Consider the following 21,187-nt stretch of genomic DNA (forward strand, 5'->3'; position numbering starts at 1 on the left):
ATTGCTGGCTTTTTGCTTGATAACGAACGTACCTTTCCCAGTTCAAAGTATTCAGAAGATTTTCTGATGGTTTTGAGCAGTCTATAATCCTAAAGTCTTCACATTTAAAGACAGCAATCAGGAAACCATATGTAGGATCCCTGAATCGGATTCAAAGGTTGCCAGACTCCTAGGCTGGGTCCCATGACTGAGGGCACAGCACCACAGCATGGAGTCTGGGCTCCCCTTGGTCTTCTTAGAGTGTTACCAGTGGCTTCTCTTTGTGATTTCAACCTCTTCTGCATGGCGAGGCACAGCAAAGATACTATTCCTCTATGATGTCACTATTTACAAACCTGTGATGTTTCCCCAGAGGTAGGGGTAAGGGGCTGGTGCTGAAAGAAAAGGGTTAGTTGCAAAACAGCAGGGTTTCCCAGAAAAGAGAATGAATAAGCAAGCAGGTTAAATAGAATAATTTGAGAAATGTTATTGAAACTTGGAAAGAGAAATTGGGGCAAAATGGGGGAGAACCTGCTTACCGGGGGTGGGGGGGCAGAGGGAGGGGACACAAGAGAATGTTGGCACAGTGCAACCAATTCCAAGAAATCAGATTATTCAGTCTTGACAATATCACAGACTACAGCATCCACTACAGTATATATTGTACATGCCTCAGACCAGGCTAGGTCTCCCTTCCTAGCTAACCAGTAAATAACTTTTTCTGTGTAGCCTCAGTGAATGCCATCAAGCCCATCAATCATATCTCCCCTCAGCAGTCTCTTTTCCAAGCTGAAGAGCCCTAGCTTCTTTAGCCTTTCCTCATACAGGAGCAGTTCTATCCCCTTTATCATTTTGGTCTCTCTTCTTTGAACCATTTCTAATTCCTCTGTATCTTATCGAGATATGGTGACCAGAACTGGGGAGGTCTCTTACTAAGTGGTGGTAAGCCCAATGTGGGCATACCACTCGCTAAACTGGAAGTGCCACTGGGCTACCACAGCAGCCCAGCGGTAGTTCCCACCCCCAGCGCGCACAATTTCCGGTGCTACAAATAATTTTTATTTTTGTAGCATCGGTGTTTATCCAGCTGTAATCTTTTAGTGCCATACGCTGCCTGGTTACCACCGAGTTAGCGTGGAAGCCCATACTGCTACCTCAATGGGTGACGGTAAGTGCTACCTCCTGAAATGGCTGTGCGGCAAGTACTTCACTTGCTGCATGGCCATTTCTTTAAAAAAAACAGCCTTTTACCCGCTGCGGTAAAAGGGGGCCTCAGCAAGAATAGCATCCTGTTTGCTTTTTTGGCCGCCGCCACACACTGGGCAGAAGATTTCAGCGTATTGTCTACGACAACACCTAGATCTTTTCTTGGGTGCTGATCTAGCAGGTAACTATGATTTGAATTGTTCTTCCCAATGCGAATCACTTTTCATTTGTCCACATTAAATTTCATCTGCCAATTGGAAGCCCAGACTTCCAGTTTCGTAAGGTCTTCCTGCAATTTTTCACAGTTTGCATTTGTTTTGAAAAACTTTGAATAATTTTGTGTCATGTGCAAATTTAAGGTTCAAAGAAGAGCAACCAAAATTATAAAGGCTATGGAATGTCTCATATTAGAAAAGGCTAAATAGGTTAGGGCTCTTTAGCTTGGAAAAGAGATGACTGAGGGGGCATATGATTGAGGTCTAAAAATATTGAGTGGTGTAGAACGACTCTTCCAAAAGTACAAAGACTAAGGGACACTCAAAGAATTTACATGACAATACTTTTACAAAAATAGGAGGAAATATTTTTTCATTCAATGAATAGTTCTTCAACTCATTGCCAGAGAATGTGGTAACAGTGGTTAGTGTGTCTAGGTTTGGTCAAGTTCCTGGAGGAAAAATCCATTGTCTTCTATTCAGATAAACATGGAGAAGCCGCTGTGTGGGAACGTTGCTACTATTTGGGTTTCTGGACTGGCCACTTTTGGAAACAGGATACAGGACTAGATGGGCCATTGGTCTGACTCAGTTTGGCTACTCTTATGTTCAGATAATGCAGACATAATGAGGGAGCACCTAGCATCTCCTAAATAGAAAGTGGTAAGTGCTGCCATATAAATTTTTTCAGGTCTTGCACACTAATGTAAAAAAAAAGTCTAAAAAAGTGCATTAAATCTGGGATTAATGAGCAGAAAAGTCACGTTAGAATGTGCTAAGCCCAGATTTCAGTGCACTTTAGTAAAATGGCCCCTAAGTTAGACTCCTAGTGTGGAAAATATTTACTAGATGCTTAATTTTTCCTTAACTCCTCCCTATTATAACTACAGAACTTTAGGTATCAAATTAGATTGTGAGCCCTCCAGGGACAGTAAAATATCTACTATACCTGAATGTAGCTCACCTTGAGCTACTACTGAAATAGGTATGAACAAAATCCAAATAAATAAATAGTTGTACGTGGCAGCAAGGTGTGTAAATGGCTACTTACAGTACACATATAAATGACCTCTTATAGAATACTGAGTAGTAGAAAAGTGTAAAGTGTGCACCATGACTGGATACCATGTACTTTGGTGGTGATCATTCACATGGGTAGAGCATGAGCAGAACACCCAGGTCCATATGAGATAATAAATTGACTCCTGCTCTGAAAAGATATAAATTAATGTATTACGCTACATATCTATATAAATAAAATCCCCCCTCAGACGTTCTGAAGCTCACTCCATCTGTCCTGAACTCCTGTCCTCCTGGTAGGCTAGGCTATTCGGACTACTCACCCTCAGTCTCAGCCACGCCCATCTGGGCCGTAGGCCACGCCCCATCTGCACATAAAAAGCACCCTCAACGTTCTAAAGCACACTCTGAGGCTTCAACAGTTTGTATGTTCGAAGCTCTGTAACCATTTTTAAGCACACTACATCTCTGCCCCGCCCTGACCTATCAGAGAAGGGAGGAGTGTCACAGCTGCACCGCTCTGACCTATCAAAGGGAACTGAAACAGGAAAAGGGAGGAGCGTCACACCGAATGACGGACCTATCAGAGGGAAGTCAAATAGAAGAAGGGAGGAGTGTCAGAGGCCAAGGGGACGGCCGTATCTACGTCTCATAGGTTCCTTGCTTTCTTTCAGTGTATTGCAGCTGCAGCCACTTAGGTAAGTCTAGCAAGCCTGTCAGCTACTGAATACAGAAAGCAAAAGATAGCATGTGGGAACTTGCTCCATTGTGTTCTCTGGAATGCAGTGATTATTATACAAATGGTCTTGCTTTCATTATTTTGGTAGGGGCTGCCTTCATGACTGTCCACAGTCCCCCCAGTCCTGACACCTGACAGGGGGAACAGGGAAGGACACTCACTGTCTCACATAAGCACTCGCACACACTCATTCTCACATACACACACGCTCTCTCACAGACACACTTACACCCACTCTCTGTCACACACACACACTTGCACAATCTCACTATCACACAGTTACTCTCACAGACACTCTCTCAAACATACACACTCCGCGCAAAACCTTGCTAGCGCCCGTTTCATTTCAGCCAGAAACGGGCCTTTTTTACTAGTATTATATAAAATACATGCATAGATTGCAGTAAAAGTAGGCACACATCTACTTTTTCACAAATATGCAGCTTTAGATAATCCCTTTCCTGCATATAAGACAAGCTTTACATGTGGAAAAAGCTTTAAGAAATTACCTCTTAAATATCTGCATTGCACAGTGATTGCTCCTCCCTCCCTTCAGGGACTATGGATGCCTCTGTAGCATCTCCAGTCCTGACTGACCCAGATTCTCTATTGAGCCATTCCACTAGCCCCCTTCTCTGTGTGTTTATTCAGGGTCAAAAGAACCACAGGGAAGCAGGTAGGCTTTTAATTTATAAAACAAAATTTGATAGAACAGTAGCTGTGAAAATAGAAGCTGCTTTAAAAAAAAGGTCTCTTTAATGAACAGTATTTTGGCAAAAATGACAGCTGGCAGAAACCTGTGTTTGTTTATTTAGCCAAGCCTCTGGAGACTTGCCTTTGCTTAACAGTATCCAAGGGCAGGTTTCGGCTGGATATACAAAGATAATATCTGTGCTGGGTGATTTAAAGCAGATTAAAACAAATACCTTTACATATAAAAATGAAAAAAAAATGTAGAAAGCTTGGAATTCTCTTCTTTTCTGGGGACTCCTTTCAGCTTGCAAATGAGGGCTCTTCCTGCTCCAGATGCTGGAATCCTACTCTTCCTTTCTTCAGGTTCATCATCACTCTGCTTTCCTGCTCTCTTATATCCAGGACTTCACATGACTGGTCTGCAAGACACCTGAAAGCACTTCCTTACGCTGGTTCCTTCTTCATCACTTTCAGGACGTTTTGAATCCAAGGGGATATCTGAAGAATAGATACCCTCCCGACTGTTCCTCCTTGAGCTATGGAGGACATATTTCCGTGGAATCTGCTACATAATTACTTACTTCCACATACTATGCATATTATAACTACCAGGGCTGTTGGTACCCATGCAACACACCGTCAGACACGGCCACCAGACATTGAGTCAAAGACTGCAGTACATAATAGTCAATCACTGGGGCATTTTGTGACCTAGATCATATTTTTATCATTGTCATCTCACTGATTTCACTGTGTCTAAAGTCCTTTGCACAGTATTCCCATGTATCCTGCATGTACCGTGGCTCCTGCTTTGAAGTAGAGTGTGAGCATTGGGCATAGCATGTATGCTGACCAATAGATATTCTTAGGCTAATGGTGCCTGTGAGAGGAGAATCAGAATTGTAACCTTGTGACAGTGCTATGGGCTTTCTGTTTTCTTACGCTCCTGGAAAAATGAAGTTTTTAACAATCAAGCCTATTCTTAGCAGATACCATGTAAGTCGGAGTTTTACCTACCTGTTGAAAAACACCCGCCTATTAAAAAAAACTATGTGTGCAAGCTTTGTAGCTCTTGCTACAATATGATTAACCACTTGGAAAAAAAATCAAAAGCTGTGGTATAACTTTTAAGCATGAAAACGCTACAGTATGTGTATGTTAAGAGCTTGGTGTTTGATGTTTATTCTCATGTCCTGAAATGTTGTGGCTTTTCCTGCAACTTGCCCTTGACCATCTGTGTTTGCAAAATATCTGGTCACAAAGGACACCTTAATTGTCCAGAAAGCATTCTGAAGTCTGTTTAATACATAAATGTTATAAACATTGATTATAGCTATGATTGTTTCATTACAGCCACAGCGACTCATGTTTGGCCATGAAAATATACACAGAACAGGGGAACCGTAAGTAGCTCTCATGTCATGGGATATTCATCAAATTGTTTAGTTGGCTAGAGGCATATCATATTTAAAATGCCCTTATTAGAGGAAAAAATGAAAAGGGGGGATATGGTAGAAACCTTCAAATTGTGATGTATTTCAATAAAGAACAGGAAAGTGAACATTCTCTATAGAAAAAGAGATTGATGAACAAAGTATCATGATCTGATGTTGCAGGGTAGGCGGTTCAGAAAAAAACATGAGAAAATGTTTCTTTACTGAGAAGGTGAAAGATACAAGCAGAGGTGGTAGAAATGCAAGGACCGTTATAGAGGACAGTGGTAGGAACAATGTAAAGAGATTGCAGTATTACAAACATCCCACCCTTCACTCCCTTAAAAACACAGACAAGGGATAAGGTGATCAGGAGAGAACAAGACACACACAAAGAAAGCATGAGTTAGTAACACTGTAGGCAATGATATAACTGGATGGACACTAACAGGCTGCAACTTCCCGGAAGTAGCTGGTGGCCATCTGAAGAAAGATATAGTGGAATTGGAAAAGGTGCAGCGAAGGGCGACTAAAATGATAGCAGGGATGGGACGACTTCCCTATGAAGAAAGACTAAGGAGGCTAGGGCTTGGAGAAGAGACGGCTGAGGAGAGACATGATAGAGGTATATAAAATAATGAGTGGAGTGGAACAGGTGGATGTGAAGCGTCTGTTCACACTTTCCAAAAATACTAGGACTAGGGGGCATGTGATGAAACTACAGTGTAGTAAATTTAAAACAAATCTGAGAAAATTTTTCTTCACCCAACGCGTAATTAAACTCTGGAATTTGTTGCCGGAGAACGTGGTGAAGGCAGTTAGCTTGGCAGAGTTTTAAAAAGGGTTAGACGGTTTCCTAAAGGACAAGTCCATAAACCGCTACTAAATGGACTTGGGAAAAATCCACAATTCCAGGAATAACATGTATAGAATGTTTGTACGTTTGGGAGCTTGCCAGGTGCCCTTGGCCTGGATTGGCCGCTGTCATGGACAGGATGCTGGGCTTGATGGACCCTTGGTCTTTTCCCAGTGTGGCATTACTTATGTACTTATGTACTATTCAGCAAGGTCACAGGATCATTGGCACCCAGATGGTTGGGAAAATTTCTTCACTAGTTTTGGTAGTTGTTTAGACTCTTGGAAAGCTTTGTGGTAAGTAATGAATGATTGGAGGACACAGGTGACGAATTAAGTATAGGGCCTGTATATGCTCATCTACCCTACATGAGAAAACACCAAAAGTGACTTGGATAAGGAGAAATATCCTACAAACAGTTAAGTTTCTACAACTGGCAGCTGAGATATATCTGTAGCAAATAAAACAGAGCAAAATAACTGGGCAGCCTGAGTAGGCTAATTGGTCTTTATCTGCCATTGTCTATTATGTTCATAAACCTCATATGGTGACAGTAAAACTGTTTCACTTCAAGCTATGGCAAAACTTTTCCTTCTGACATTTTTTTTTATGATAAGGTGGGAAGAATGCACAGCATATGCTCTGTTTGTAGGGAAGATGGTGTGGAGGGTTCTTTGTTTATTTTAGAAACATAGAAAATGATGGCAGATAAAGACCATAAAGCCTATCCAATCTGCCGATCCATACCAATTAATAAGCTCTAGAATCCTTTCCTCACCCTTAGAGATCATCTGTGCTCATCCTATGCTTTCTTGGATTCAGATACAATCCTCATCTCCACCACCTACTACTACTACTACTACTATTTAGCATTTCTATAGCGCTACAAGGCATACGCAGCGCTGCACAAACATAGAAGAAAGATAGGCCCTGCTCAAAGAGCTTACAATCTAATAGACAAAAAATAAAGTAAGCAAATCAAATCAATTAATGTGTACGGGAAGAAAGAGAGGAGGTAGGTGGAGGCGAGTGGTTACAGGAGGCGAGTGGTTACAAGTGGTTACGAGTCAAAAGCAATGTTAAAGAGGTGGGCTTTCAGTCTAGATTTAAAGGTGGCCAAGGATGGGGCAAGACGTAGGGGCTCAGGAAGTTTATTCCAGGCGTAGGGTGCAGCGAGACAGAAGGTGCGAAGTCTGGAGTTGGCAGTAGTGGAGAAGGGAACAGATAAGAAGGATTTATCCATGGAGCGGAGTGCACGGGAAGGGGTGTAGGGAAGGACGAGTGTGGAGAGATACTGGGGAGCAGCAGAGTGAGTACATTTATAGGTTAGTAGAAGAAGTTTGAACAGGATACGAAAACGGATAGGGAGCCAGTGAAGGGTCTTGAGGAGAGGGGTAGTATGAGTAAAGCGACCCTGGCAGAAGATGAGACGGGCAGCAGAGTTTTGAACCGACTGGAGAGGGGAGAGGTGACTAAGTGGGAGGCCAGCAAGAAGCAGATTGCAGTAGTCTAAACGAGAGGTGACAAGGGGTGTGGATGAGGGTTTTGGTAGAGTGCTCGGAAAGAAAGGGGCGGATTTTACGGATGTTGTAAAGAAAGAAACGACAGGTCTTGGCAATTTGCTGGATATGAGCAGAGAAGGAGAGAGAGAAGAGTCAAAGATGACCCCAAGGTTTTGAGCTGAGGAGACAGGGAGAATGAGAGAGCCATCAACAGAAATAGAAAACGGGGGGAGCGGGGGAGGTGGGTTTGGGGGGGAATGAGAAGCTCGGTTTTGGTCATATTTAATTTCAGGTGGCGTTGAGACATCCAGACAGCAATGTCAGACAAGCACGCTGAAACTTTGGTTTGGATGCAAGGTGAGATATCAGGGGTAGAAAGGTAGATTTGGGAGTCATCAGCATAGAGATGGTAGGAAAAGCCATGGGATGAGATTAATGAACCAAGGAAAGAAGTGTAGATAGAAAAGAGGAGGGGACCAAGAACAGACCCTGAGGTACGCCGACAGGCAGAGGGATAGAAGTAGAAGAGGATCCACCAGAGTGAACACTAAAGGTGCGGAGGGAGAGGTAGGAAGAGAACCAGGAAAGGACAGAGCCCTGGAATCCAAGTGAGGACAGGGTATCGAGAAGTATGCTGTGATCGACAGTGTCAAAAGCAGCGGAAAGATCAAGAAGAATGAGGATGGAATATTGACCTCTGGATTTAGCCAGTAATAGGTCATTGGAGACTTTAGTAAGCGCAGTTTCGGTTGAGTGGAGAGGGCGAAAACCAGATTGTAGTGGGTCAAGAATAGCATGTGAGGACAGAAAATCAAGGCAGCGGCGGTGAACAGCATGCTCAAGTAATTTGGAGAGAAAAGGAAGGAGGGAGATGGGTCGGTAATTAGAGGGACAAGTAGGGTCGAGTGAAGGCTTCTTAAGGAGAGGTGTGACCACAGCATGTTTAAAGGCAGCAGGGACAGTCGCAGTGGAAAGTGAGAGGTTGAGAATGTGACAGATAAAAGGAATAAGAGCAGGAGAGATGGCATTAAGAAGGTGGGTGGGAATGGGATCAGAGGAACAGGTGGTACATTTTGAGGAAGAAAGGAGAAGTGTAGTTTCCTCAATAGTAACTTCAGGAAAGGAGGAAAGGGACTGGGGAGTGGCCTAGTGGTTAGGGTGGTGGACTTTGTTCCTGAGGAACTGAGTTCGATTCCTGGCACAGGCAGCTCCTTTTGACTCTGGGCAAGTCACTTAACCCTCCATTGCCTGCCGCATAGAGCCTGCCATGAGTGGGAAAGCACGGGGTACAAATGTAACAAAAAAGAACAAAAAAAAGGGGAAGGAGAGAGAGGAGAACGGACTAGTGGAGGGAGAGGTGGCGAGGTAGAGAATGCAAGGTTTATCTTTTGAACCTTGCCGTGAAAGAATTCAGCAAGGGTCTGAGGAGATAATGAACGGGGAGTTGGGGGGAGGGGGGCACCTTGAGGAGAGAGTTCAATGTGGTGAAGAGAAGTCGAGGGTTAGAGCCAAGAGAGTTGGTCAGTTGGATATAATAATCCTGTTTGGCACATAAAAGAGCAGTTCCATATCATCAAGCTGATCAATCCATAGACTGGTGGGTTGTGTCCTTCTACCAGCAGGTGGAGATAGAGAGCAAACTTTTGCCTCCCTATATGTGGTCATGTGCTGCCGGAAACTCCTCAGTATGTTCTCTATCTCAGCAGGTGGTGGTCACACACAGCAGCAGCTCTGGCTAGGCCTCCAAGCCTAATTTTTAGGTTTTGTTGAGTGCCTGGGGTTGAGGGCTCTTTTGAGCAAGTGCAAACCTGGTGGTGCCAGGTCCCTCCTTTTCTCCCCCCTCCCGCTGGCTCCGTTAAAAAAAAAAAAAAAAATTTTGAACGTCCTTAAAGGCGTTTATTTCGACGTTTATTTAAGCGTCTATTGCAGCTACTCACTGGGACACCAGGTCGTTACAGCTCGGAGCGGACAGCAGGTAATTTTTACCTTTTTATAGCGGGCAGGGGGTTCCCCGATTCTTCTTCTCGTGGCATATGGCGTCGGAGGGCGAGGGCGCAAAGGGTCGCTCCCCGGATCGCTGGAGCGCTTCTAGAGGGGATGCGGGGGTCTTCAAGCCTGATTCGCCCTTGTTGGGTGACAGTTTCGTGACCGATGTATGTCCCGGTCCTTCCTCCGGCGTGGCGGTTTTTCCCGCCATAAACGCCCATCCCCCGCTCCTCGCCTCCGCCATCTTGGCCGGCCACGCGGCTCGGACGGCTTCTTCTTGGGCCGCCCTTGAGGTTGGAGACATTAATGCCATGAACGCCCTTAATTTGGGCGACGGCACAAAAGCGGCTAAAGTTAAGAGCCGTTCTTCCCGCGCGGCTCCTTCGCGGAGTGTCGCGCCGGACGCCATCTTGGACGCGCAGCATGTCTCTCCCCCGCTCTTGCGAGCGCCGGTTGAGGGTGCGTCTAGGGCTGTTGCCCAGGCTGCGGAAGTGCACAGTCTGGGGGGTTTCTCCCCCGAGTTTGTTTTGCTGCTGCATCAGGCCTTCCTCATGCACAACGCTGCCCCTGCTCCCTCGTCTGGTAAAGAGGTTGAGGTTCCCAGAGGTAAACGCCCTCGGGTTGATTCCCAGGCCTTGGAGGAATTTGTCTCCTCCGATGTAGATGAGGGCAGCGTGTCTGAGGTCTCCCAACGGTCCTTTGCGGATTCCTTGGAGGAGACGGATCCCGCTCGGTTGGAGCGGATGACCCCTCTGCAGCGCGGCTTTTTAGCCCAGAGGATTTGCCCAACCTGTTGCTACAGGCCATGGACACTTTGAAGATTTCCTCTCCGGAGGATGTCTCTCCCTCAGCCCCTGTTGGCTCTGCCATTATGCTGGGGACGAAGCGCCCGCCTAGAACCTTCCACGTGCATGATGCTATGCACACCTTAATTTCGGCTCAATGGGATGTCCCAGAAGCGAGCCTTAAAGTGGCTAGGGCTATGTCCCGCCTCTATCCTTTGGCTGTGAGTGAACGTGAGGCCTATCTGTGGCCTACCGTGGATTCTTTAATCACTGCGGTGACTAAGAAAACGGCGTTGCCGGTGGAAGGTGGCACGGCCCTAAAGGACGCCCAAGACAGAAGATTGGAGGCGGCTTTAAGGTCGTCCTACGAGGCTACTGCTTTAAATTTGCAGGCCTCAGTTTGCGGTTCCTATGTGGCCAGGGCGTGCCTGACTATGGTGCGGCGGGCTTCCCCCTCGGATTCTTCCTTGAGGGATGATTGGCCGGCCCTGGAATCGGGCTTGGCCTATTTGGCAGACTTGCTGTATGATGTCTTGAGAGCCTCAGCTAAAGGCATGGCTCAGACAATCTCTGCGCGGCGGTGGCTTTGGCTGAAGCATTGGTCTGCTGACCACGCCTCTAAATCCCGCCTGGCTAGATTGCCTTTTAAAGGCAAGCTGCTCTTTGGGGTCGAGCTGGACAAAATCGTGACCGATCTCGGCACGTCTAAGGGCAAGAAGTTACCAGAGGTCAGGGCTCGAGCTAGTGCTCGCCCCGGTACCTCCAGAGGACGGTTTCAGGAAGCCCGTCGGTACCGCCCGGGCAAGTCGGGCTCTTCTGCCTCCTCTTCCTTTAAGAGGACCTTCTCCCCCAAGCAGCGTTCCTTTCGCAGAGACCGCCGTCCCGGAGGTGCTCCCTCCGGTCCTCCCCCAGGGTCTCGTACCCAATGACGGGGTCTTGGTCCACGCCCCAGTGCAGATTGGAGGACGGCTGTCCTCGTTTCTGGGCGAGTGGACCACAATAACTTCAGACGCTTGGGTGCTGGAAGTCATCAGAGACGGCTACAAGCTAGAGTTCTGCCGACCCTTAAGAGACGGGTTTGTACTCTCTCCCTGCAAGTCTCCGGTCAAAGCTGTGGCAGTGCAGCAGACCTTGGACAATCTCATCCGCCTGGGGGCGGTCGTTCCGGTGCCAGAAAATCAGCTTGGCAAGGGACGTTACTCCATTTACTTTGTGGTACCAAAGAAAGGAGGTTCTGTCCGGCCTATCCTCGACCTCAAGGGGGTCAATCGGGCCTTGAAAGTTCGGCACTTTCGCATGGAGACTCTCCGCTCTGTTATAGCGGCAGTGAAGGCAGGGGAGTACCTGGCATCCTTGGACATCAAGGAAGCGTACTTGCATATTCCCATCTGGCCTCCTCATCAACGCTTCCTGCGTTTTGCAGTACTGGGCCGACACTTCCAGTTCAGAGCCCTCCCGTTCGGGTTGGCTACTGCTCCGCGGACCTTCTCCAAAGTAATGGTGGTCATCGCGGCCTTCCTGAGGAAGGAAGGAGTACAAGTCCATCCTTATCTGGACGACTGGTTGATCCGAGCCCCCTCTTATGCAGAGTGCGGCAAAGCTGTGAACCGGGTGGTTGCTCTTTTGAGCTCCCTGGGATGGATCATCAACTGGGAGAAAAGCCAGCTGCGCCCCACTCAGTCCCTGGAGTATCTGGGAGTTCGATTCGACACCCAAGTGGGCAGAGTGTTCCTGCCAGACAATCGGATTGTCAAGCTTCAGGCTCAGGTGAACCAGTTCCTAGTAGCCTCTCCTCTTCGGGCTTGGGACTATGTGCAGCTGTTGGGCTCTATGACGGCCACGATGGAAGTAGTGCCCTGGGCCAGGGCTCATATGAGACCACTTCAACACTCTCTGCTGCAGCGCTGGACTCCGGTGTCGGAGGATTATGCTGTGCGCCTTCCCTTGGGCCCAGCAGTGCGCAAGGCGCTGAGCTGGTGGACGCAGATGGACAAGTTGTCTGCAGGAATGCCTCTGGTGACCCCAGAGTGGATTGTCGTCACGACGGACACTTCCTTGTCGGGCTGGGGAGCCCACTGTTTGGGAAGGACAGCGCAGGGACTCTGGTCTCCTGCAGAGGCAAAGTGGTCTATCAACCTCCTGGAACTCAGAGCCATTCGGTTGGCGCTTTTGGAGTTCATCCCGGTACTGGCGTTGAAACCGGTACGGGTTCTGTCGGACAATGCCACGGCTGTGGCCTATGTCAACCGCCAGGGAGGTACCAAGAGCGCCCCTCTAGCCAAGGAGGCTATGAATCTATGCCAGTGGGCGGAAGCGAACCTGGAGCAGCTTTCAGCGGCCCACATTGCCGGAGTCATGAATGTCAAGGCGGACTTTCTCAGTCGCCATACCTTGGAGCCCGGAGAGTGGCAGCTATCTGCTCAGGCGTTCTTGGACATCACGAAGCGCTGGGGCCAGCCGAGCCTAGATCTGATGGCGTCATCGGCCAATTGCCAAGTGCCGCGCTTCTTCAGCAGAGGACGGGACCCTCGATCCCTGGGAGTAGATGCTCTTCTCCAACAGTGGCCGACACAAGAGCTTCTCTATGTGTTCCACCAGTCTATGGATTGATCAGCTATGATTAATGGAAAGAAAATTATCAGGTATGATTATACATAATTTTACCTTATAGCAGCAGCTTCAGAGAGCATTTTCCATCTCACAGATAGGCTGCAGAGAATACCTTCTCCTGCTTTAGACTTAGCCTGGCCTCAGAATGACATCCTATAGTATATCTCCTATCACCTTCTCCCACTACTCCAACCAGAGTTACACCTAATCACACTGACCACCCTTCAACATCTTCTGTCCTTCTGTGACTGTTCTCTTGTGCTTGACTGCTAAATATTTTAAATTTAAATGCTTTACTTTTTGTCTATTAGATTGTAAGCTCTTTGAGCAGGGACTGTCTTTCTTCTGTGTTTGTACAGCGCTGCGTACACTTTGTAGCGCTCTAGAAATGTTAAATAGTAGTAGTAGTGTTCCCGCCCTGGCCCATGTTGGGCAGGGTGCTAGACCGGGTGGCAAAGCATCCCGGCAGGGTAATCCTGGTGGGTCCGGATTGGCCCAGACGTCCCTGGTATGCGGACTTGATCAGGCTCTCAGTCGACGATCCTCTGCGACTGCCAGTGGAGCAGGGCCTGTTGCATCAGGGTCCCGTGGTGATGGAGGATCCCTCCCCCTTTGGTCTTACGGCCTGGCTATTGAGCGGCAGCGTCTGAGGAAGAAGGGCTTCTCAGACAAGGTCATCGCCACTATGCTGAGAGCGAGGAAGCGCTCTACTTCTACTGCTTACGCCAGGGTTTGGCGTATCTTTGCAGCGTGGTGTGAAGCAGGCTCACTTTCTCCCTTCACTGCTCCAATTTCTTCAGTGTTGGCGTTCCTGCAAGAAGGTCTAGAGAAAGGCCTGTCGCTCAGTTCCCTTAAAGTCCAGGTAGCGGCTCTGGCTTGCTTCAGGGGCCGCCTGAAGGGTGTTTCCCTGGCTTCGCAGCCAGATGTGGTGCGCTTTCTCAAGGGAGTTAATCACCTGCGCCCTCCTCTGCACTCAGTGGTGCCTGCGTGGAATCTCAACCTGGTGCTAAGAGCATTGCAGAAGCCGCCTTTTGAACCCTTGTTGAGGGCATCTCTGAAAGACCTGACGTTGAAAGCAGTCTTTTTGGTGGCTATCACTTCAGCCAGAAGAGTTTCCGAGCTCCAGGCGCTCTCTTGTCGAGAGCCTTTTCTGCAGTTCACTGAGGCAGGAGTGACTATTCGCACAGTGCCTTCCTTCCTGCCCAAGATTGTTTCTCGATTCCATGTGAATCAGCAGCTCTGTCTCCCTTCCTTTCGTAGGGAGGACTACCCAGAGGAGTACTCTGCTCTTAAATATCTGGATGTGAGACGAGTCATCATCAGATACTTGGAAGTGACCAATGATTTCCGGAAGTCAGATCATCTGTTTGTCCTGTGTGCAGGTCCTCGTAAGGGTCTGCAGGCTGCTAAGCCTACAGTGGCAAGATGGGTCAAGGAAGCCATTGCAGCGGCTTATGTGGCCGCGGGGAAGGTGCCGCCTATCCAGCTGAAGGCTCACTCCACAAGAGCTCAGGCGGCCTCGATGGCAGAGGCCGGATCCGTCTCCTTGGAAGAGATATGCAAGGCGGCAACTTGGGCTTCGGCTCATACATTCTCCAAGCATTACCGTTTGACTGTGGCTGCACGGGCGGAGGCCCGGTTTGGAGCTTCAGTGTTGAGGTCAGGGATTTCAATGTCCCGCCCTGGGTGAGTACTGCTTCGGTACATCCCACCAGTCTATGGATTGATCAGCTTGATGATATGGAAGGTAAAATTATGTATAATCATACCTGATAATTTTCTTTCCATTAATCATAGCTGATCAATCCATAGCCCCTCCCAGATATCTGTACTGTTTTTATTCTGGTTGCATTTCAGGTTCAGGTTTAGTCTTCAGTTACTTCAGAAAGACTTCGTGTTCAAGTTTTTTCACTTGGATTCTTCAAGAGTTAAGACGAGTTTGTGTTACAGTGAGCTGCTGCATTCCTCTCCCCTCCGTTTTACGGGGCTGGATTGAGACTTAAAATTCTGCCGGCACTCCCTCCCGCTTCGTGCGGCTGTAGGGCAGCTTTGTACCCTTCCCGCTTCGGCGGTGTTAGGGTCAGTCAGCTCCTCCCGCGGTTGCGGTTGCAGGATAAGCCAGATCCCCCCGCATCGGCGGGTGTGGTGTCCCTCCCCCGCTCCGCGGGGATGAGCTGGACGGATTCCCCTCCCCCACTTGTGTGGGGATGAGCTGGGTTAATTCCCCTCCCCCGTTTCGGCGGTGGTGAGCTGGGCAGAGTGTCCCTTCGTGGGTGTAATTCTCTAAGTGCTGAGTCCTGCGGATGGAGCTTTGATATCGACATACTGAGGAGTTTCCGGCAGCACATGACCACATATAGGGAGGCAAAAGTTTGCTCTCTATCTCCACCTGCTGGTAGATGGACACAACCCACCAGTCTATGGATTGATCAGCTATGATTAATGGAAAGAAAATTATCAGGTATGATTATACATAATTTTACCATTGGAAGGAGGTCAGCATGAACTTAAAGTGTAAGAAATCAGCAAGGGCCCGAGATTTCCACCAGAGGCGTTCAGCGGAGCGGGTACAGGAACGTAGGTAGCGGATATTAGAAGTCAGCCAAGGTTGGGGTTTTGTACGCCTTATAGGGCGGGTCATCAAAGGTGCAAGAGTGTCTAAGGCAGAGGATAGAGTATTGTTGTAAGAAGAAACAGCCTCATTGACAGACGTGGATGGTGCCACAGTAGAGAGGATGTTTGAAACATGGGAGGATAGAGATGAAGGGTCAATATCGTGGGAGGCTGTTTTCATGCCTTGAATCTGTCTGTTTTCACCTTCACCCTGTGCTCCCTTGTTCCAGAGCTTCATTTCAATTGAAAGAGACACGCCAACTGTGCATTTATGCTATGGAGGCAGAGACATTTAAATATCATATCTCCCCTCTCCTACCTTCTTCCAAATCATACATATTGACATCTTTAAGTCTGTCCCGATACACTTTATGATAAAGACCACTGACCATTTTAGTTGCCGCTGTCTGGACCAACTCCATCCTATTTATATCTTTTTGAGGGTGTGGTCTCTAGAATTGCACACAGTACTCTAAATGGATCTCACCAGAGACTTATACAGAGGCATTATCACCTCCTTGTACCTACTGCCCATGCACCCAAGCATCCTTCTGGCTGTTACTGTTGCCTTTTCACCTATTTGTCCACTTTAAGATCAGATACAATCACCCCCAGGCATCATCCACAAATAGCAAACCTTACAGAACTGCACCAAGGACCAATCCCTCAGGCACACCACTAGTAATGCCCTTATCCTCAGAGTGAATGCCATTTACCATTCCTCTTTGTTGCCTTCCACTTAACTCATTTCTAATTCAGTCACTTTAGGGCTTGTACCAATTTAATTATAAGTTGCCTATATGGAATTGTGTCAAAGGCTTTGCTGAAATCTAAGTGCACCACATCCTGCACTTTCCCTCAATCCAACTCTCTAGCCATCCATTAGATTCCAGAAAGTATACTATCCAGCTTATAATCGAAAGAGAAAAACGCCTATATTGCGACCCAAATCGGGAGATGAGCGTCTTTCTCCCGTGGGCGCCCAAATCGGTATAATTGAAAGCCGATTTTGGGCGTTTCCAACTGCAATCCGTCGCAGAAACGGGTAAAGTTGACGGGGGCGTGTCGGAGGCGTGGTGAAGGCGGGACTGAGGTGTGGTTATCGGCCGAGGAGAGATGGGCGTCTTTAGCTGATAATCGAAAAAAAAGGCGTTTTTACCACGATTTTGTGTCACTTTTTTGGACCCTTTTTTTTCACGAACAAGTCCCAAAAAAGTGCCCCAACTGACCAGATGACCACTGGAGGGAATCGGGGATGACCTCCCCGGACTCCCCCAGTGGTCACTAACGCCCTCCCACCAAAAAAACCCCACTTTACAAACTTTTTTTCCAGCCTCTATGCCAGCCTCAAATGCCGTACTCACCCCCATGACAGCAGAATGTGTTCTATCCTCTGACAGCCTTTCCCTGGTTCTGATGTGGCTCTCAGGTGAGTGTGACACCTTTTCTGTTAAGGGCACTGCAGAGTCACATCAGCAATGCATTGTGGTGGGTGTAGGGTATTGGGCTCCGTGATTCCACTAGCTTGTGCCACATGCTTACGATGTTGGTAGTTGGTAGGCTCTACTCCCATGGTGCTTTTTCTTTTGCTGGGTCAGAGTGTGCCCTGTTTTGTTTCCGGTAGTCCATGAGGTAGTGGCCATTTTTGTAAGCCAGTTTTAGATCCCTTTCACGTGTTAGCCACATTACAGAACTTTGTTCTTACCTTGAATGTGGCTGAAAGAGGGCATTGTACACCATTCTGCCAGCTCTGACCTACTGCTCATCTCAGTACCATGGAGACTCGTTGCCAGTGGGGCACAACCTCTGATCTGCAGTTAACTGTGAGAAAGCATGCTTATTCCAATAAAGGACGTTTTCGGAGAGATTAGTCTTCAGGTGTCAACTGGTGTGCCAATGTTATATAGCAGCAACAAGTCCTAAAGGCCTGCGTGTATGCAGGTCCCTGGAGCACTTTTAGTGGGTACCGCAGTGCACTTCAGCCAGGCGGACCCAGGCCCATCCCCCCCTACCTGTAACACTTGTGCTGGTAAATGGGAGGCCTGCAAAACCCACTGTACCCACATGTAGGTGCCCCCTTCACCCCTAAGAGCTATGGTAGTGTTGTACATTTGTGGGTAGTGGGTTTTGGGGGAGGGGGGTTGGGGCTCAGCACCCGTAGTAAGGGAACTATGCATGTGGGAGCGTTGTCTGAAGTCCACCGCACTGACCTCTAGGGTGCCCAGTTGGTGTCCCAGCATGTCAGGGGGGTGAGTGTACTACGAATCGTGGCCCCTCCCACGACCAAATGGCTCGGATTAGGACGTTTTTGAGCTGGGCGTTTTTAGTTTCCTTTATCACAAAAAAAAACACGCCCAGCTGAAAAACATCCATTTTTTCGAAAATACGGTCTGTCCCGCCTCTTCACGTACCCGTTTTCGAACATAGACGCCCCTGGAGATAGGCGTTCGCGTTCAATTATGCCCCTCCACGATAGCAGCATTTCAATTGGTTTACTCATTAATTATATAGCCTGAGATCCATCTCTTCACATGACGTAAAGACATATCTGGGAACAGAAGGGCCATCAGGATTCCTTGGTTCTTTTCACCAGGCGAGGAAAACAAGTAACCCTAATCTGTGGCAGACAAGCCCCATGGCCACAATAGTTGGGCGTGTTCAAAAAATGAAGTTTATTGTTTATTTGTTTATTTAATACATTTATAAACTGCCTATCCAAACATCTAGGCGAGGTACAATGAAACATTGCTGAAGGGTAAATGATTTGACAATGTGTGTAGTTCACTCAAATGATATCCATCCAAAAACAAAAGGGTTGTTGTTCAGTGTGGTTTAAGGGCTCCTTCCCTTAAACTACTGAGTGGGCCATCCCCAGATATTCAGCGGCACTTAATTTCACAGTGCCGCTAAAAAGCCAGTGTGACAGCCACGGCACTCTCCGATTAGTGCTAGGGCTGTCCAGGGTTGGAAGCGATGCAGAACTGGAAGATATGCAGTCACCTGTGATATTTAGTGCCAGTGGCCACATACCTAATCAAATAGATAGGACAGCATGAAATGCAGTCTTACTTTTCCTGGTTAGATGTGCAGGTAGTAGGACTGAATAAGCTGTGTAGCTGCTGGGTCCACCAAAGACTTGGATATTAAATGCTGGTGCCTGGAAATGGCCCAGTATGAAACATCCAGGTCTAATTGTACCTGCAGCTGTCAGCAATTTTCAAAACCACTGACTGGCATGGGCTGAGTATCTCCTGGAATATTTCCAAACATTCATGTAATCTTTGGCAGCAAAAGAGCAATTCTATAAACTTGGTGCCTGCATTTACAAGCACGTTACATGTGTAAATGTTTAGCATGGTAGTACTTACACATATATGTGCACATATACCCACATATACCCACATAAGTGCTAGGAGGGGCACCTAGGCACTATTCTGCAAATATCTGCATAACTTACATGAAGGGCAATTCTAGAACACGCCACTTGTGCGCTTAAATGTACAGAATACCAGCACTTTCATAGGTACATGTACACTTACATCAGGCATGTCCAACCATTTTTATATCAGTGGCCATACAATATTTCATAAGATCCAGAGGGCTAAGACATACATGCACGCACATACTCATGTTCTCGCTCCCATGCCCCCTCCCAGCCTTTCTCTCTTTCATGTACCCCCCCCCCCCCAGCCTTCACCCAGTTCTCTCTCATGTACTCCCCCTGGCTTTCACTCAGTATTTCTCTCCTGTACCCCCCGGCCTTCACCCAGACTCTCTCTCATGTAGCCCCGCATTCTTCACACATTCTCTCATATATCCCTCCAGTCTTCACATGTAAGGTGCACCAATGCCAGATTACCCTAGTATTCTGTAACAGAATCTCAGTGCCCAGGTGACATTATCAAATAGGCTATCACCACACAACATCAGGACACCTAAATGAACAATTGTCTCCATAGCAAGGCGGCATACACAGAGGTGGGTATGGGCAGGACATAGGTGGGGCTCACACTTATGTACCCACATAGGCGGATACAAAATTCTGTAAATCTCCCTCCTGCTTTTAGCTGCCAGGGCATCTAAATGTTATGCATGGGGATACTGCGTTATGCTAGTAATAAATAACGGAACCTAGACACCTACCATGCAGCCTAAGGGCACCTAAATGGAGGCACCCAGTTTTAGAATTCCCTCACTGAATTTACAACATGGGGTGCTGCATTTTTTTTAATCTTCCACACTCCTAAAAGTAGAGATATTCACAGCTGTTGGACTCACCCTTTATTGGTACAGTTGCTGATTCTCTTTCCCAAGCAGGAACTTGACACTTCTCCTGTTGGCCAATGCTCAGAACTCTGGTGCTCTAGGGAACAATGCCGGAAAATACTGCAGAATCAGCGTACAAACATAACTTCCCAATACTCAACATTAACAGCATGCAAATGATATGCGTGATGTGCAAGGGGGAGGAACGTGCCTGGTGCATGCGCACAACAGTTTTGCAGTAAGTAAAGCTCTTGTGCTCCTGCCCATTCAAACCCTGCAGTGCATGCATACATCAGTGCTGTTCTTCTGCACCTTAAATATAAGGTTTTCAAATTTATTTTCACTTGAAAAGCTTATATTTAAGCACAGAAAAATGTGCCAATCTTCGCTTCCACTTTCAGTTTTGCTCGGACTCCCACACATTTGTTCCTGACCACCAGCACTCAGAATCTTGCATGGCCTTCTTTCCTCTTTCAAATGAATACAAACCAGCAGGTTTTATAAGGAAATTCATGAGAAATTCTCTCTTCTAACCCCTCAATGCAACCTCGGAGCTGGCGGTAATTTCTGGCGTTCAAGCAGGGATTTTTTGTGCACTATTTCTCTGAGCATTGGAATAGCTAATAACCTCATTTACATCCGCTTGCCTACATTTAAATACACTTTGCACTAATCTTTAGTGTGAATGTTGTTTCCTGCACTAGAGCCTTCTGAGCATTCTTCCACATTAGTGCCAGCATTAGTCTAGTGCTAATTGCTTCTAGCGCCGGCATTAGGTTTTGAGCATTGGCCCATTGGTTTGAAATCTCTTAGCTTTTGAGAGTTCCTCCTCTGAGAATCCTCTTTGACACACACACAGAGGCAGCTTCTACTGCCATTCCTTGGTGCAGTAATGCCTGTGGCAAATTAACACACCTAGCAGGATCACTCTGCTGTAGGCTAAAAATTTACCTCATAAGTGGGAGCCTTGCCAGTGTATATGCTTCCCTTGTATTTACACACTAAGGGCCCCTTTTACAAAGGCATGCTAACATTTTTAGGGTGCGCTAAAATTAAGCTTGTGCTAAACGCTAGAGATGCCCATGTATTTTTATGTAACATTCTAATATCTGGAGAGCATCAGATCTAACTGCCTCACACAACCATCAGAACAAACAATGTTTAAAAAAAAAGCAAAATGAGAATGAAACAAATAGTTGTAAAATAATGAGGAGAGCTCATGAGGATTTGCACCACACCATTTCGCTTATTGCGATGGAACAATGTTTGTTCTGATGGTTGTGT

At 47.2% G+C, this 21,187-nt stretch overlaps 1 protein-coding gene across 2 annotated transcripts in view; it reads left to right on the forward strand.

Annotated features, from left to right (window-relative positions):
• SORBS2 (sorbin and SH3 domain containing 2) overlaps window positions 1-21,187 on the forward strand; it is a 610,065-nt gene that overhangs the window by 577,711 nt on the left and 11,167 nt on the right. For both annotated transcript variants that reach the window (XM_030191487.1, XM_030191488.1), the window contains one exon: window positions 5,206-5,255. In XM_030191487.1, the coding sequence (XP_030047347.1) occupies window positions 5,206-5,255 (50 nt within the window). The remainder of the gene's footprint in view (window positions 1-5,205; window positions 5,256-21,187) is intronic.

The sequence above is a fragment of the Microcaecilia unicolor genome, chromosome 2, assembly GCF_901765095.1.
Source record: "Microcaecilia unicolor chromosome 2, aMicUni1.1, whole genome shotgun sequence".
NCBI lineage: Eukaryota > Metazoa > Chordata > Amphibia > Gymnophiona > Siphonopidae > Microcaecilia > Microcaecilia unicolor.